The 18,007-nt window shown below is 45.8% G+C and overlaps 1 protein-coding gene across 1 annotated transcript in view; it reads right to left on the bottom strand.

Annotated features, from left to right (window-relative positions):
- The window catches only part of lrp1bb (low density lipoprotein receptor-related protein 1Bb), a 303,986-nt gene that overhangs the window by 113,731 nt on the left and 172,248 nt on the right, over nt 1–18,007 (bottom strand). The window contains exons 33-35 of the mRNA XM_056288933.1: nt 2,042–2,182; nt 1,629–1,754; nt 1,032–1,163 (exon numbers count right to left, since the gene is read on the bottom strand). Coding sequence (XP_056144908.1) covers nt 1,032–1,163; nt 1,629–1,754; nt 2,042–2,182 — 399 coding nt within the window. The remainder of the gene's footprint in view (nt 1–1,031; nt 1,164–1,628; nt 1,755–2,041; nt 2,183–18,007) is intronic.

Here is an 18,007-nt window from a genome sequence, read left to right on the forward strand (position 1 = left end):
ATTCTGAGGAAATGAGTGAAAGGAGTTTATGTGAACTTGTTACCCTTTCATTTGTGTTGCACTTCAACACCCCACAGATCATTATTCAAAAGGTTACGGGCAGCTATGACAAATCTCCCTTTTCTCCACGCTCACAGCCAAAGGTCTGATTACAAATGGTTTGCACCATAGGAATAAATGCGGGGGGGGGGGGTTGCAATTTTTAGTCACAGCACTTGTTTTACTGTGTAGTTTTGATTAGGCCCGAGTCATTCCAAACTGTTTCTAATGATGCTGACCCAGAGATTTTAGCGGCAAGTCGAGTCAGTTTTACTTGTATAGCCCAATATCACAAATTACACATTTGGCAACTCGCGTACTTTCAATGTATACATCAAAGATATTTTGGAAGACCTTTTCGTTTTTTTTTTTGGATTTCCCCCCTTTTTTCTCCCCCCAATTGTACCCGGCCAATCACCCCCACTCTTCCGAGCTGTCCTGGTCACTGCTCCACCCCCTCTGCCGAGCCAGGGAGGGCTGCAGACTACCACAGGCCTCCTCCGATATATGTGGAGTCACCAGCGGCTTCTTTTCACCTGACAGTGAGGCGTTTCATCGGGGGGGGGGGCATAGCACGTGGGAGGACCACGCTATTCCCCCCTCCCCGAACAGGCACTCCGACTGACCAGAGTAGGCGCTAGTGCAGCGACCAGGACACATCCACATTCTGCTACCCACCCGAAGACACAGCCAATTGTGTCTGCAGGGACGTCCAACCAAGCCGGAGGTAACACGGGGATTCAAACCTGCGGTCCCCGTGTTGGTAGGCAACGGAATAGACCGCTACGCTACCCGGACGCCTCTTTTTGGAACACTTTAACATAAGCAAATATGCAATGAAGAGCAACTAGAAAGATGATTCACACCCACGCAGGTCACAAGTGGAGGCTATGAGTCCTAGATAGTTAAACCGCTAGGACACCTTGTCCCCTACCACAATACTTGACACCACGCGTGACGTGTCATTGGTGAAGTTTCTGTTTGTACAGTACCCGCATGGAAGTCAACTCCTACTGCAAACAGAGTCCCGGTGATCGGCATGAGAGCTTCCACGTTGTCGTTCGGGTCAAGAGCGATTCCTCGGATCCCCTCGTGGATGGAGTACATCAGAAACGAGTCGACGCCTGGAAAACAGCAGCGATCCATTATACCACAAGCGAAACACTCCAGATAAGTGAGAATAACAATGAAAATATAATCAGAATCACGTTGACTGGCCGTGTAGGTTGTTCACTACGTGGAATATGACTCCGGTTTCGTGGCTCTCTCGGCGTACTCGACATGGAATAACAACCCTACAACACTTCAAGTCCACAAGGATTGCCTTATACAGGTGAAATGAGGTGATAAAGTGCAGCGGTGTAGAGAACATATCAGAGATGCTGAAGTAGTATCTGCACCCTCATTTGTGGATTACCTGTAGCGTACTCATGTGTACTGACACATGAAGACAACACTTTGCATATTCTGTCACCGACGCGGCGGGGTTCAAAATGATTGGTTTTTTTTTTCTTTTCTCAAGTCATTAAGCCACGACGAGAGAAATGCGATTGTCTGCATCCCCTGGGATGACTGAACGGGATGCTCACCCTCGCAGGACATGCGGTCGGTGAGCAGGTTGTAGCCCACGGTGCAGGAGCAGCTGCGGGTGTTCTCCGACGTGGGGAAGCAGAGCTGCGAGCAGCCTCCGTTGTTGACCTGGCACAGGTTTCTGCCTGAATGGTAAGCAGCGAGAGCGAGGGGGAGACGCGTCGGTGAGTGTGTGTTGGCCGTGTGTATGTGTTTGTATAGAACAACAATGAAAAGTACGTTTGATTTATAACACACTTCAAGTCCGAGAAAAAAAAATTATTAAATCGATAGGAGAGAAAACCAATAAAGGAGAGAAGGTGACTCAAACAGGCGTGGAACGTGTGAAGGTTTGTGTATTTATGCCTATCCCTTTGTGTGTGTGTGTGTGTGTGTGTGTGTGGGTGCTAATGTGTATCTTATGTGTACCTACCTTTCTGACCTTCCCTATCATACACCTTGATGTGCACCACCCCGCTGGTTTTATTCCTCAGAATCACAGGGTTCCGGCCGTCTCTCTTGCTTACTGTTCCCAACTGGGCCAGCTCATCATCCGCCCACCAGAGTTTGCCACCTGTAACGAAGAAAATCCCCCACGTGAATATTATCACCGCACTCCACTTTTCAATACAATGCGGGAAACGATAAGAAATCCTGTCACGGGAGACGCGTTTTGATTATGAGCTTTAAAGCCTGAAGACCGAGGCAGAGATGAACAGATAGTAAGATAGAGAGGATGTTGTTCAGTTGGAAGTATGCATGATCACTGGTCGGCGATCAATGTTTCTCCAGGAACCTCTTCGAGTGTGCAGTATAGGGGCATCCGGGTAGTGTGGCAGTCTATTCTGTCGCCTACCAACACGGGGATTCGAATCCCCATGTTAGCTCCGGCTGGGCTGGGTGTCGCTAAAGACACCATTGACTGTGTTTGCGGGTGGGAAGCCGGATGTGGGTATGTGTCCTGGTCTTCGCACTAGCGCCTCCTCTGGTCAGTCGGGGTGCCTGCTCGAGGGAGAGGGGGAACTGGGCGTGGGGGGCAGCTTGACCCTCCCACGCACTACATCCCCCTGGTGAAACGCCTCACTGTCAGGTGGAAAGAAGCGGCTGGAGACTCCACATGTAATGGAGCAGGCATGTGGTAGTCTGCAGTCCAACCCGGATCAGCAGAGGGGGTGGAGCAGTGACCGGGATGGCTCAGAAGAGTGGGGTAATTGGCCGCATACAATTGGGGGGGGGGGGAGCATGCAGTATTTGGGGTGTTCCACGATATGACATATCAGCGGCCTCTCCCTAACGGCATAGCTACCATGTTTTACCGTGTTTGGCAATGAACCTACGGGGTACAGGAATGAATGTAGCAAGAGCTCGAGTCCTAAGTCCAAGCACTTTACTAGTCTCCACAGACAAGTTTCCCCCAGAAAATGCAGAGTGTGTGACCCAATTGTCTGCGACCCAGCCCTCGACCCCGCCATGGTTCCAGTGTCGGTGTGCACCTTTGTTTCTGCTGTGAGCCTCCCTGATTCTGTGCGCTTCACTTTCACGCCAAGTCCGGATTGATCCCTGTGCCGACCCGCTCCTCTAGATGCCGGCTGGGCTCTCTTTGTGGGTCTGTCAGTGTGGACATCATATCCCATGCTCATCACGCTCTGTCTGCTACGTCCATATCTCCAGTTGCTATTATGTGGATTAATCAGATCTTAGTTTTGTGCCCAGACACCGATCTGACTTTCTGCAATCATCATCATCATCATCATCAGCGGTCACTCGGGGTCGAGTATGACCGTCCTCCCTCTGGGTCCTCAGGTGGGCGTAGAGGCTGATCCTGGAGCTGCATAATGGGAGGACGCCTGCACGTGACAACTTTTTTATGTGGAGTGGCTGATGCTCCTGCAGCCACGACTCAGTCCTTGGCAGGGGGTAGCCAGAGTCCAAAGGCATGGAGAGCCAAGACGTTTGGGTACCACCCTCTGTTGCAGCCTACATCTGCCTTCACTGCTATTGTGATCTGGAGACATCTTCCGGCAGTTCTGCCATTGAGGTCTTTGTTGGAGACACCTGTCGGGCCATCACAGGGCCGACGCCCACACACACATTCACACCTAGGGACAATTTAGTACAACCGATTCACCTGACCTACATGTCTTTGGACTGTGGGAGGAAGCTGGAGCACCCGGAGGAAACCCACGCAGACACGGGGAGAACATGCAAACTCCACACAGAAGACGACCCGAGACGACCCCCTAGGTTGGACCACCCCGGGGCTCGAACCCAGGACCTTCTTGCTGTGAGGCGACTGCGCTAACCACTGCGCCGCCGATTCTTACATTCTCCACGCCGAGTAAAAAAAACCTCAGCAGTGCCAAACCTCAGTAGCGAAGGCTAGTCTCCCTACCTCAGCCATGAACCACATAATCCAAACATGGCCCCCACCTCACAAATGAGAGGCTGCAGGACCGCCCTGATAGAGAAGATCCGCAGCGACGTTCAGGAACAGAAATCACATTAAACAGGTGAGAACGCTGTCCTTTAATATGCTATTACACGTTATTCAATGTTGTTCAATGTTACCTTCATTGTAAAGCTCAAATATGTTTTGTGGCTCGAGACAGTTTTTGTTTCTTTTGCCTGAAACGACTCTTTTGATAGTCAAGGTTACTGACCCCCAGTCTAGGCCACTGGAAGGCCGGTTGGCAGTTTTGCGACTGCGTTTGTCTTAGTGGGAGAAATCCCTAGGTCTGCATAGTTTCAGCTGGTCAAGCAGGTGGTTTGAGTACACGAGTTAATAGGTGCTGGAAGGAGATTTTGTAACGGACTTATTTTTATGTGGAATGAATGACGTAGTTTGCACATTGTTTCGATTTTAGTGGAGCTTGAGGCAATAAGTTGCTGGCGATGTGTGTGCTTTGCATGTGTGTGTGTGTGTCTATGTGTGTGGCAGGGTCATCATTCTAATGACTGAAGGCCCAGAGCAAGACTCGACAGTCCACTACCGGCGCTGACTATCTCAGGAGAGCTAGTGGAACGGAGATTTATATCAAGAATCATCCATCCACCCATCCATTATCCGAACCGCTTATCCTGCTCTCAGGGTCGCGGGGATGCTGGAGTCTATCCCAGCAGTCGCTGGGCGGCAGGCGGGGAGACACCCTAGACAGGCCGCCGGGCCATCGCAGGGCAAATCCACGCAAATATTTTGACATCTCAATCTCTTTGACGTGACTTTTAAATGTATCTCTGAATACTGAAATGATAAAAAAGATGTGTCCCGGCCCTATGTGGCTGTCCCCTGACGTGGTGTTCTGCTCCATCTTAGCAGGCACCCGGTAGGCACAGCTGGAGTACTGTCCTGCATGGGCAACTGAGGACAACTGCCTTACATTTCCTGTTTTAGCCTTTAAAAAGCCTGACCACCCTTGGGTGTGGCAGGGCTCACGTCCTCGCTTGTTTTATTTGGTGTTTAGTTATTTTCATACATACCAACGCACACCTCACCATACATCTGACACAGCCACACTGACGCCACCGATGAACCGACTTACATGCCATTTTATATTTCATTTTGTAATGGGTTAATTTAATGAATAACATGTTAATGTATTCCCTTTAAAATTGTGTGTGTGTGTTTATATTCTTGATTTGACTGGGAGCCAAGGAAAGAAAACACATCACTATATTTGCTGCAGGCCTCCACCAGCTGATAAGGAGCCACTTCAAGCATTCCTGCACTTGTTATATAACATGTTATTTATTTATTAACCCCTTTTTCTCCCCAATTATATCTGGCCAATTACCCCACTCTTCCCGAGCCGTCCCGGTCTCTGCTCCACCCCTTCTGCCGGTCCGGGGAGAGCTGCAGACTACCACGTGCCTCCTCCGATACATGCGGAGTCACCAGCCGCTTCTTTTCACCTGACAGTGAGGAGTTTCGCCAGGGGGGCGTAGCGCATGGGAGGATCGCGCTATTCCCCCCAGTTCCCCCCCATGCAGGCACCCGACCAAACAGAGGAGGCGCTAGTGCAAGTGACCAGGACACATACCCACATCCGGCTTCCCACCCCCAGACACGGCCAAATGTGTCTGTAGGGACGCCCGACCAAGCCGGAGGTAACACGGGGATTTGAACCGCCGATCCCCGTGTTGGTAGGCAACGGAATAGACCGCCACACCACCCGGATGTCCCCGTAACATATTATTTTTGATAAATGGTCCTCATAAATACACAGGCATACATTTTTTGTGTTCACTTATGACCAAGCCTAGCTACATCAGAAAACAAGATCTGAAGCACTTTGTTGAGCAGTTTTTAGCATCACTTGTTCTATTTTGACTGGGACCATATTTCCTTTGTGATGATGTTGATTAGCTCGGAAAAGTACAGTTTACTGGCTAGACTGCTGCATGAGACAAATAAAGCCCGGGCTAAAGTTGAGAAGTTGGGGACTGAAGCCGACTGCTGTTTACTTTATAAAAATTGCAGTTGATTTTATATCAAAACCTACATGGTCTGTTTACAATCTTACTTTGATGGGGAAAAAAAATCAAACAGAACATGAAATCCCATTAAGTCTACGTTTTTTTCTTCATTTATTAATAATGAATGAATTATTAGTGATGGTGGTCGTCATCCGGATGCTGCCTGCCCTTCCACTCCTCACATAAGTTTTTCTTTTACTACATGATGATGCTGGTCGCGGGGCCCGGGTCGTGGACTGCTCCGTTGGCATGTGGACACTGCTTGGCATCCTGTGCATCATGTTCTTCATAAATTTTATGTCCATTATAATTCTGTTATCCTTTTTCAATGTTGTATTACGTAAATTGCGTGAACACAACATCCACTGAACGCTGTCCGTCTTGGGAGAGAGATCCCTCCTCTGTTGCTCTCCCTGAGGTGTCTCCCTGTTAAAGGGGTTTTTTAGGGAGTTGTTCCTTATCCGATGAGAGGGTCTCAGGAGAGGAGTTGTGTTGCTGTTAAGCCCACTGAGGCAAATTTGTAATTTGTGATATTGGGCTGTACAAATAAAATTGACTTGATTTGGTTTGATTAAAAAGAAGCCACCTCTCATTCCTACACAACTTTCGGGCCTATCTTCAAATTGTCTGTTTCAGCAAATGTTCTTGACAAGTAACTCCTTCAGAATGGTTTTCTATCCAAGCTACGGTCAGGTTATAGAAAGTAGCACAGTATAGTGTACACTGCAGACATAAAAGTGGCAAATGGCAATGACGCAATGGACTGCATGAAAGACTGCACGGCTTATTTTATAAATCTATCGAAAGCCTTCGATATAACTGACCATGTTATTTCAAAACAAAAGCTGGGCTACATAATATTGGCTTATCAAACCAAAATCAATTTGGTTTACAAATTCCCTAGTGGGTGAAGAGTGTTAAAATTAACGACATTTTCTCTAACTTGCTGAATGTTAAAGGGCGACACCATCTGCATTCGTTTCTGTTTTGTTCAAATGGAAATGCCCGCTCAGCCGCTAGCAAAAGTAGTGACGTGGGTAAATGCTGATGCCCCACCCACCCACCCACCCACACACAGCTGGCTGACAGTGTAAGCATGGAGAGTGACGGAAGTATTAACAGAAAGTGCGGAAACCTACGTCAGGTCACACGGGGAAACGTTTTTAGAAGGGCTTGGGAAAATAGCATTTTGATGCTAAAACATACAAACTTCAACCAAAATTCTAATTTTTTGGATTTGAATACATAGGGAACACTGATGGAAAGCCACAGAACGATGCAAAAACCTCAAAAACATGAAAAAAATGAACCACCCCTTTAATAAAGATTTGCCCTCATGTCCACTTTTAGGCACAACCTTATTTACCACATCTATGTCTGGATGTACAAAATGCAAAGTTCCACTTCTATGCTGACGATGCGATAATGTGCTGTATGACTGCTCTTGTTTAAGCCTATGACTTTAAACACTTCTTTTGAGATTGCAGTCTTGTCCTAAATCCTGATACATCTTGACACAGTGGATTTTGTTTGCAAATGCCAATAAAGGGGTTTCTTGTCTTACAAAAGATTGTAACCAACAACATGTCATGTATATATGTTACGGGTAATGTGAAAAAACGGTTAATGTGCAAACTACCCGGTTAATGTGCAGATTACCCAATGGGGCGGTTCATGTGCACATTACCCGCCAGAACGGGTTATCTGCACATTAACCGGGTAGTCTGCACGCTACCCGCTTGGGCGGTTAATGTGGATAGAACGAACCACATTATCCACATTAACCGGGTAGTCTGCACACCACCCGTTTGGATGGTTAATGTGGATGGAACGAACCTGCTACTCATCTTTTTACGATATTTTGATATTCAAATCAGCAATAGGCCTTTAGCCTAATGACTCATGAAGTGAGGCCATCTGAGGAATCACAAGTTGTGGTAAATGAAAGAACAGACGTTGGCGATAACATTCTGTCTTTAAGGCAACGTTTTTCCCCACTTGTATAACGAGGCTATTAGCATCAAAGAACACAAAAATGAGCCCTCCTCCTCGCTCTCTATCTGATCCCTGATATGAATGAATAGCCTACAAATTTGACAAGAGTGAAAAGAAATATCAGTCTCGGCCATCTCCCATCAGGCTGCTATAGCCTACTCTCACTGGAGACATGCGTCATTCAACCAATCCGAAATGGCACTCACTCCGTGGACAGACTGGTAAATAAAACTTTATGGAAGAGGGGTCGTTTTATAAGCCCAGTATGTAGGAGCAGAAGCAGCGAAAATATATGTCAAAATGCAATTCCTGTCTGCCAATCAGGCAAGAAAAATGAATGAACAGGCGATACCTTCCAGATGCGCTTTTACACAACCACCAAAAAAGACAAAAAAATGTGTCCGATCCCCTCCCTCACCTGGCTAATATAGCCTAGTAGCCTACATATTTCATCGATCATATCCTCTAACCGAGAATATGGGAGGGAGCAAACAGATTGTCGATGTAGACTAGACTCGCTGCTGTGCAAGTAAAGCACCCACGTGCACGCGCATATGCGCATCTGCGCGCACGTTCTAGCCACATTAACCGCCCCGTTGGGTCATCTGTACATTAACCGGGTAGTTTGCACATTAACCGTTTTTTCACATTACCCGTAACATATACACATTACATGTTGTGGGTTACAGTAATCCAGGCACAGTCATGAACTGATTGGATGGAGTTGATCAGCCACCTCCCAATGTGATGTCACGGTGAGCCAGGTTTTGAAATGGCTTGCATGACTTGTTGCCCTGTGCACCTGGTGACATAATAACTGGACTTTAACCAGATTGAATTAAATTGAATACTGTTTGAAAAAGCTCAAGTTAAAGTTGGGAGTCTTGTTTCTCTTATAACTAGAAAAAGACTGGTTGTAGTCTCATCTGTGTGTTTGATTATGGCAATGTACTGTATATGAACGCCTAAGCTCATTATTCAGACACATATGTTAGAAATAGTCTGTCACAGACCACTGAGGTTTGGTACTGGATGTGAAGCCCATTAGTCCTCCATTTACGCCAGAGCAAACTGGCCAACTATGTATGTCATCCACAAACTTACCCATCGACACATTTTAATTGTCAAGTCCATGATTAGATTTCCTCCTTCACCTAGTTAGCTGGGTTAGGTTCACAGTGCCTGTTCAAAATATCTGTTCCTTAGTGCTCATGCTGAGATGGGTCAAAAGGCCCTCTTCATTCTCTTCTAGTATACACAAAATAAAAAAGAGTGACTTAATTAAAGTATAAAGATGAAAAAAGAAAAGAAAAAGACAACAGAAATAAAATGAAAATAAGCAATGCATTTTATTGTTACGTGAGGTAACCACTGGTTTCTGTAAACATTTAGGAGGCTTTGTTTCGGGTCTCATATATAACCGTTGCACATGCAAAAAACGGAGCCTGAAAGAGGTGTACGCCACTTCCCATGCAAAATTTGTTCATTCATTCATCATCTGCCGCTTCTCCGGGGTCAGGTCACGGTGGCAGCAAGCTAAGTAGGGCACTCCAGACTTCCCTCTCCCCAGCAACACCCTCCAGCTCCTCCTGGGGGATCCCAAGGCGTTCCCAGGCCAGATTGGACATGTAGTCCCTCCAGTGAATTCTGGGTCTACCCTGGGGTCTCCTCCCAGTTGGGCGTGCCCAGTAAACCTCCAAAGGAAGGTGCCCAGGAGGCATCCTAATCAGATGCCTGAACCACCTCAACTGGCTCCTTTTGATGCGAAGGAGCAGCGGCTCTACTCCGAGCTCCTTCCGGATGCCCGAGCACCTCACCCTATCTCTAAGGCTGAGCCCTAGAGATAGATCACAAAATTTGTGATCTATAAAAACAAACTTGACGTGTGCACCTGTATGACGCACGCCGTTTCCGGCTTTTGCACGCACATACACTTTTGGTGAGGATCCTACACACTGTTTTATAAATGAGGTCTTTTCTAAGAGATGGAAATCCTCTTGGAGCCTTTTGAAAGGGCTGCAATCTTAAAATGGACCCATTACACTAGGGAGCGATGCCCTAAAATAACAGAATGAAATTCACATTCATATTTATCAAATTGTGGATGAAAGGCCACAGCTAGCACTCACCTTTCTTAACATGTCAACCAATGTTCGTACTTCAGAAGAAAAAGAAGGATTTTGTGCAGAGACACTTCCATTTTACCCAGTGCAACGCAATGGAAAACTCATCCCGGATGCAAGGATGAACTATTTACAGTTACATCATTTGAAGACATGTCATATAGTCACATAGTTTATGTTGTGATTTATCTTAGTGTCTGGCGTCAATGTTAATCTGCCAATGCATTTTTTGGTACACAAACTGTAGTGTGTATCTGTCTCCCTGTTTAAACTTATAGTATATATATATTCTTTATTACTTTGTTGATCCCCATGGGGAAATTCTTCCTCTGCATTTACCCCATCCTGGCTGTTTAGCTAGCTGCAGTGGGTAGCCGCCGTGCAGCGCCCGGGGACCAACTCCAGTTCGTCTCGCCATTGCCTTGCTCAGGGGCACAGACAGGAGTATTAACCCTAACATGCATGTCTTTTTGATGGTGGGGGGAACCGGAGCACCTGGAGAAAACCCATCGCAAACACGGGGAGAACATGCAAACTCCATACAGAAAGGACCTGGGATGACCCCCCCCCCCCCAAGGTTTGACAACCCTGCAGTTTGAACCTAGGACCTTCTTGCTGTGAGGCGACAGCGCTAACCACCGTGCCAGTGGTTAGCGCTGTCGCTAATACGTTCTTATATGGAAGGTGACAGCAGAAAAAAAGACATTTTTTTAAAGAAGGTACAATAATAACTAATATTAATGAACTGTCAACTGAACAGCGAGTTGTATCAAGGAAAAAAAAACGAGATTAAAGCAACGCAAACTGGAAATTCAGCAACAAACCACAGCACATTTACAAAGCAACCCGAGCGTTTAGAAATGCTCACGAGAAGCAGAAAAGCTAGAGGATAAAAGTGTTAAATTGATGTTGCAAGATTGAAGTTTCTTCCAAAAAAGCAATTCCTCTTTCAATTAATAGCTGCAGTCTTAAAACCATCCTTGAGGAGAAAGTAAACTAATTTTCTTAAATCAGATAAATTCCCACAAGTCAGATTGACAGCTTACATACAGTTTACAAAACATTTGACCTTGGAGGGCTTCGCTAGCCTGGATTAGCTGTGCACCTTGTGTTAATTTAATGCCGTCCAGACTTGTAGCTAGCCGTGATTGCTTGCTTGTGGCCCATCATATTCAATTTCCACCTCAACCACCAGTTTGATTCAAGGCAAGTCAAGGCTGATGGATCGCACACCCTCTCTCAACAGAAGCCCTCACCTCTCCCCCGGGCCAATCCAATTACTTCAGATCCCCAGGAGCTGAGAGGATCGACCATGTGTCACAAACAGTGCCTTCATTATAGCCTTTTCACAACCTGCTTTAGCAATCAGCAGCAAGACACACACACACACACACAAGAAGAAAAAAAAACACAAACCTTTGTTTGCCTTTCCACTGACTCAAACGAAATAACAGTTCTATTGATTACAATAATTTGCTTTTCTCAGGCTGGCAGATGGAGTTTGATTTAGACGGTCGAGGGCTATACGTCCCATCATAAGTGGTTTACAGAAAAAGGTCATGTTCTTCAACCTCCTCGGCGTGGACGTCACTTGGATGAGCACACCAGCCATGTGGTAGAGAAGGCACAGAGACACCTCTTTCACCTCATGCGAATGAAAATGTTTGGCATGGGGGGGGCAAGATCCTGCAGGTCATCTGCAGAGGCACAACTGAGAGCATCCTGACTGGATGCACCATGGCCTGGTATGGGAACTGCACTGCCCTCGACCACAAGGTGTTGCAGAGGGTCGTGGTTATCGGCGGATGTGAGCTTCCCTCCATTCGGGATATTTACAACGGAAGGTGTGTCAGTAAAGCTCGCAGATTCTCAAAGTCCCCAGCCAGCCTTACCACAGACTGTTTCAGCTGCCGCCGTCTGGCAAGCGGCGCCACAGCCTCAAGGCCCGGCCCAGCAGGCTCCAGGACGGTTTCTTACACCACGCAACCAGGCTTACGAAAGATAAACACTAATGGTCTGTTGCCTACCTGTCTGTGACACACACCAACCCGGTATCACGCCAGAGCGTGTAATACACCCGCCGGTCCAGTGTGTCAGTTTCACGGTTTGCCTTGCTCAGGCGTGACAAGTACACGCATGTATAAAGGTGTAGTGCCAGCAGGGGGCGATGATTAGGAGGTGAGGGCAGGTTAGGGTTAGGGTTAGGCTGGGGGTCAGGGTTAGGGGAGGCATTTTGGAAAATGCTGTATGCTTCTTTTCCTCCATGGGGAGTTGCTGGCATTGAGTTAATCATCGCCCCCTGCTGGCGCTGCACCTTCATACACGCGTGAACTTTTCACGCTTGGGCGAGGCAAGCGGTGACACTGACACGTTGGACCGGCGGGTGCATACACATATCCACATTAAGGCAGAGCCTACACACACACACAGCATCTTATACACACTGCGCATTATTTATATGATCATATATTGTATTTCTTAGTACTATTTTCACAGTGCTTTCTATTGTTATTTCTATTCCTTTCTATTGTTAGACTGTTTTATTGCTATTGTTGCTACAGTGTCGAGGAGCTGAAACACGAGAATCTTACTCTTACACTTGTATAATGGGATGTAACAATAAAGGAATCTTGAATCTTCTGCCATGCAGTCAGAATGGAACATCTGATCCGTCCCGAGGAGTCCTGCAGCTGTGCTCGACTACAGAAAACCGTACGTTGGAGTCACCATTGCAAAGCCAGCATCACTGGACGCTGAGCTTTACGTCCCCGTAGGCCCTGCCGTGGTGGAGGTATGGATCCAGGCTAGAGTCTCTGACACTATGGAGCAACCCGAGCCATTACAAACACGAGCAGCCCATCGACCAAGCTATCATGGACCAAAAGGCTTTAGCAGGAAGCAACCATTTGTTTCATTAACACTCGATAACTTCTATTGGCTAAATCACCACCGAGCAGGACCTCCAAGCCCAGAACTGCACCAGCAGTTCAGCCGGTGGCTCCTCACATGCTGCCGTCCTGCCAAACCCAGGTAGCCATCTACACACTGACATACTGTGATGCCAGGTCCTGATAAATAACGAGCTAATCTTATTAACCCATGACCCGTGTGTACGTATTACTTTTTGACAAAAACATGTCAGTAATGAAAAAAAGGAAACACGGGTTGGGAAGGCAAACGGTGTATTGGAAATGAATGCAATCGGTCACACCTGTCACCATGGAGACCAAACAAAACATCTAGAGAAGAGACCTGTCTCTCTGTTGAGGGCAAAATCAATAGTCCATTCATGTGGCCCAAAGCAAAAGAAGCTCCGACTGTGGAAATGACAACCGTGCTGCTTTCTTCTCTCTGCCCTCGCTGATTCGTAAGACTCGTGTCTGAACTCAGCATCATGTAGAGCAAAGCATGATGGGCAGGGGATGAACAGACAATATGGAACAACAACAAAGAAGGAGCGCGGGCGTCCGGGTGGCGTGACAGTCTGATCCATTGCCTACCAACGCGGGGAGCGGCGGTTCGAATCCCCGTGTCACCTCCGGCTTGGTCGGGCGTCCCTACAGACAATTGGCTGTGTCTGCGGGTGGGAAGCCGGATGTGGGTAGTTGTCCTAGTCGCTGCACTAGCACCTCCTCTGGTCGGTCGGGGTGCCTGTTCGGGGGGGGGGGTAGCGTGATCCTCCCACGTGCTACGTCCCCCTGGCAATAATCCTCACTGTCAGATGAAAAGAAGCGGCTGGCGACTCCACGTGAATCGGAGGAGGCATGTGGTAGTCTGCAGCCCTCTCTAGATCAGCAGAGGGGGTGGAGCAGCGATCGGGACGGCTCGGAAGAGTTGGGCCAAGTACAATTGGGGAGAAAAGGGGGGGGGAAAGCCCCCCCCCTAAAAAAAAAGAAAGGAGGAGTGTGATTCTTACATTCCCACAAAAGTTATATTCACATAGAAGTAACAGTACTTTACTTTGATGTGTTATCTGAGGATATGTAAACACGTATCCTCACATAATACGGTTAACAGAGATGGATGGTGCTGCTACATTAACCTTAATGAGCTCTCATCATCGGTGGTTTGAACCCGTGTCCACAGTGGGTACAATTCAGAATAACGTACAAAACCGTTTCAAATATCAAGGGTAGAGGGGGGGTGGGGGAAAAAAAAGGTTTTGATGTGTTATACTCAACTATCATGTATTCATATTAATGTAATTATAGTACAATACAAAGTTACACTTCAAATTTTGAAATATAATTACTACACTCGATTTAAAACGCTGTTACATTCTTTCAATAAAGGAGAATTGATTTCAAAATAAATTGATGTTTTAAAAGACACTCCCGGGGCGTCTGGGTAGTGTGGCGATCTGTTCCGTTGCCTAGCAACACGGGGCTCTCCGGTTCGAATCCCCGTGTCACCTCCGGCTCGGTCGGACGTCCCTCCAGACACTATTGGCCGTGTCTGCGGGTGGGAAGCCGGATGTGGGCATGTGTCCTGGTCACTGCACTAGCGCCTCCTCTGGTCGGTTGGGGCACCTGTTCGGGGAGGTAGGGGGAACTGGGGGGAATAGCGTGATCCTCCCATGCGCTACACCCCCCCCCCGGTGAAACTCCTCACTGTCAGGTGAAAAGAAGTGGCTGGTGACTCCACATGTATGGGAGGAGGCAGGTGGTAGTCTGCAGCCCTCCCCGGATCGGCAGAGCGGGTGGAGCAGAGATCGGGACAGCTCGGAAGAGAGGCGTAATTGGCCGGGTACAATTGGGGAGGAAAAAAAAAGGGGGGTGGGGAATCAACAAAAAAAAGAAATTTCCGGTATAGACTCATGACTGTGTCAATGAAAAAAAGCACAAATCTCAGTTTTATATGAAATGTGAACATACCACAAATGCACGGCAAAAGTCTGATAATTTCCTGTATTTAACAAGGTACATGTACAGTTCTGTACTGTATATGGTACCACCCAGTGTACTGTGTTGAACACAGTGAGATGCTGTAGAAACTAGTACACATCGTCTTAACAGGTACGGTGCAGAAACACAGCCATTAGTCCCCTCACACGTCTCCCATTTTCAAACCTTATGATGAAGTCTCCATCATCTCCAATAAACTATCCCCACTCTCGGGTTTTAATCAAAGCGGAGCTGATCAGATAACGAACCATACCTCAAAAAAAAACAACAACTGTTCCTTTAAGCCGAGGAAAGCTTACAAAACAACGAGGTGTACTGCCACTGTTCTCTGACTAACAGCCTAATTAATGATCTGGTTGCAGGCCCACTCACACACACACACACACACACACACACACACACACACACACACACACACACACACACACACACACACACACACACACACACACACACACAGACACACACACACGAAGGAAGGAGGTTCTGTCATGACTCATTACAGGACGAAAAGCTCTCATTCTCAGGGCCGGATCATGACGTTAATGGGCCCTAGGCCTCGCCTCCGTTTTGGGCCCCCCACCCCACCAACATGAAAAGTAAAATGCAATATATTAACTTGGCGTGTAAGTGTCATAGGAATTGTCGATATGTAAAAAAAGGTTAATAAAATAATAACAATACATTTAAAATATATTTCTCCCCTTCCCCCATAATTTAGCCCCCCCCTTTGGAAATTTGGGCCCTAGGCCTGGGCCTTGTCGGCCTATGCGGAGATCCGGCCCTGCTCATCATCTTCTCATTCTGACATTATACATATACATATATATATATATATATATATATATATATATATATATATATATATATATATACATACATATATATATATATATATATATATACATATATATATATATATATATATATATATACAGAGAGAGAGAGAGAGGGAGAGAGAGAGTTAATAATTCAGTGATTCCAGTAAATCCTTTATGAGACAGTACAAGCCTGTTTCATGCCATAAGCTCCTTATTTGTTGGGCACTTTTCCTACCATTGTGTGTTTTTTTAACAAAGTTATATCTAGTTAATATATGTTAGGGCTGTCAATCGATTAAAAAGTTAACTTACTAATCACACAATTTGATCTGATTAATTGATTTTTGTCTTAAGACTGAAGCTTGTGGTAATGGATATGTAAATATAAAATCACGCAAATAATGCAGAATCAACACAAATGAAGTATATATTTAAACTCCAATACTAATGTTTAATAGCATTTTTTTAACTTTGAACACAGATTCTGTCCTGTGAACAACAGATTCCCAGTAAAACCATCAACACTGACTTGACAGCTTGAAAGGCGTATTTCTTATGAACACAGACAGAAATAATAACAGAACCCAGGCCTGTGTGTTAAAGTGCCAGCTGAATGTCAAAACCATCAAGGCCATGAAAATTAGATATCAGCCTAGAAGGCGATAACTTCTTGACTGGATTAATATAAATGATAATTAACACAAAAAAGTGTTCCATGTCCACGTGCTGCTTGAATTTACGTCGTGAATTCACGACGTTCATTACGTGTTCAATCACAGAGCCCCATATGCAGCCCAATGACACAGCATAGTAGAATGTGTAATATTCTGTAATATTCATAGTAGAATGTGTCATATTCTGTAACATTCATAGTGGAATGTGTCATATTCTGTAACATTCATAGTAGAATGTGTCATATTCTGTAACATTCATAGTAGAGTGTGTCATATTCTGTAACATTCATAGTAGAATGTGTAATATTCTGTAACACTCATAGTAGAGTGTGTCATATTCTGTAACATTCATAGTAGAAGGTGTAATATTCTGTAATATTCATAGTAGAATGTGTAATATTCTGTAACATTCATAGTAGAATGTGTCATATTCTGTAACATTCATAGTAGAATGTGTAATATTCTGTAACATTCATAGTAGAAGGTGTCATATTCTGTAACGTTCATAGTAGAATGTGTCATATTCTGTAACACTCATAGTAGAATGTGTCATATTCTGTAACATTCATAGTAGAATGTGTCATATTCTGTAACATTCATAGTAGAATGTGTCATATTCTGTAACATTCATAGTAGAATGTGTCATATTCTGTAACATTCATAGTAGAATGTGTAATCTTCTGTAACATTCATAGTAGAATGTGTCATATTCTGTAACATTCATAGTAGAAGGTGTAATATTCTGTAACATTCATAGTACAATGTGTAATATTCTGTAACATTCATAGTAGAATGTGTCATATTCTGTAACATTCATAGTAGAATGTGTCATATTCTGTAACATTCATAGTAGAATGTGTAATATTCTGTAACATTCATAGTAGAATGTGTCATATTCTGCATGAGGACTGGGAACAAATAAAGCCTGCCGCTGTGAGGAAGAGGAGGTTTAACGAAGGTTTAAGCCCCGTGACAACGGCTCTGAAACACGTCACGTCTAACGGCTTCCGTCGCGCCACGACGGGCTTCTCGCTGCGTCGAGCCAAGCGCGGCCCCGCTACGTGCTCCTTAAGCTCCGCCTACTTTTGCTCTGCGGGAACGCGCACAGCCGAATTCCCCCCCACCCCCACCCCCGATGTGTCTGTCAAACAGCCTCGCGCAGCCGCCACTTCCTGGTAAACAAAACGCTGCTGCGTTAATTTTTTTAACACGTTAAATATTTCAGATTAATTGCAAAAATTAACGCGTTAATTTTTACAGCTCTTAGACACACACACACACACACACAGAGGGTGTAATGTAATTAAGAAGACAGATGCCATGTGCCGAATAGGATGTCTTAAGAGACATGCCAGTCTCGCGAGCCATCTGGTCTTGAATCAGTCATATTAAGAGTTGCTCTTCTTTTG

The sequence above is a fragment of the Lampris incognitus genome, chromosome 11 (assembly GCF_029633865.1).
Source record: "Lampris incognitus isolate fLamInc1 chromosome 11, fLamInc1.hap2, whole genome shotgun sequence".
Lineage (NCBI taxonomy): Eukaryota > Metazoa > Chordata > Actinopteri > Lampriformes > Lampridae > Lampris > Lampris incognitus.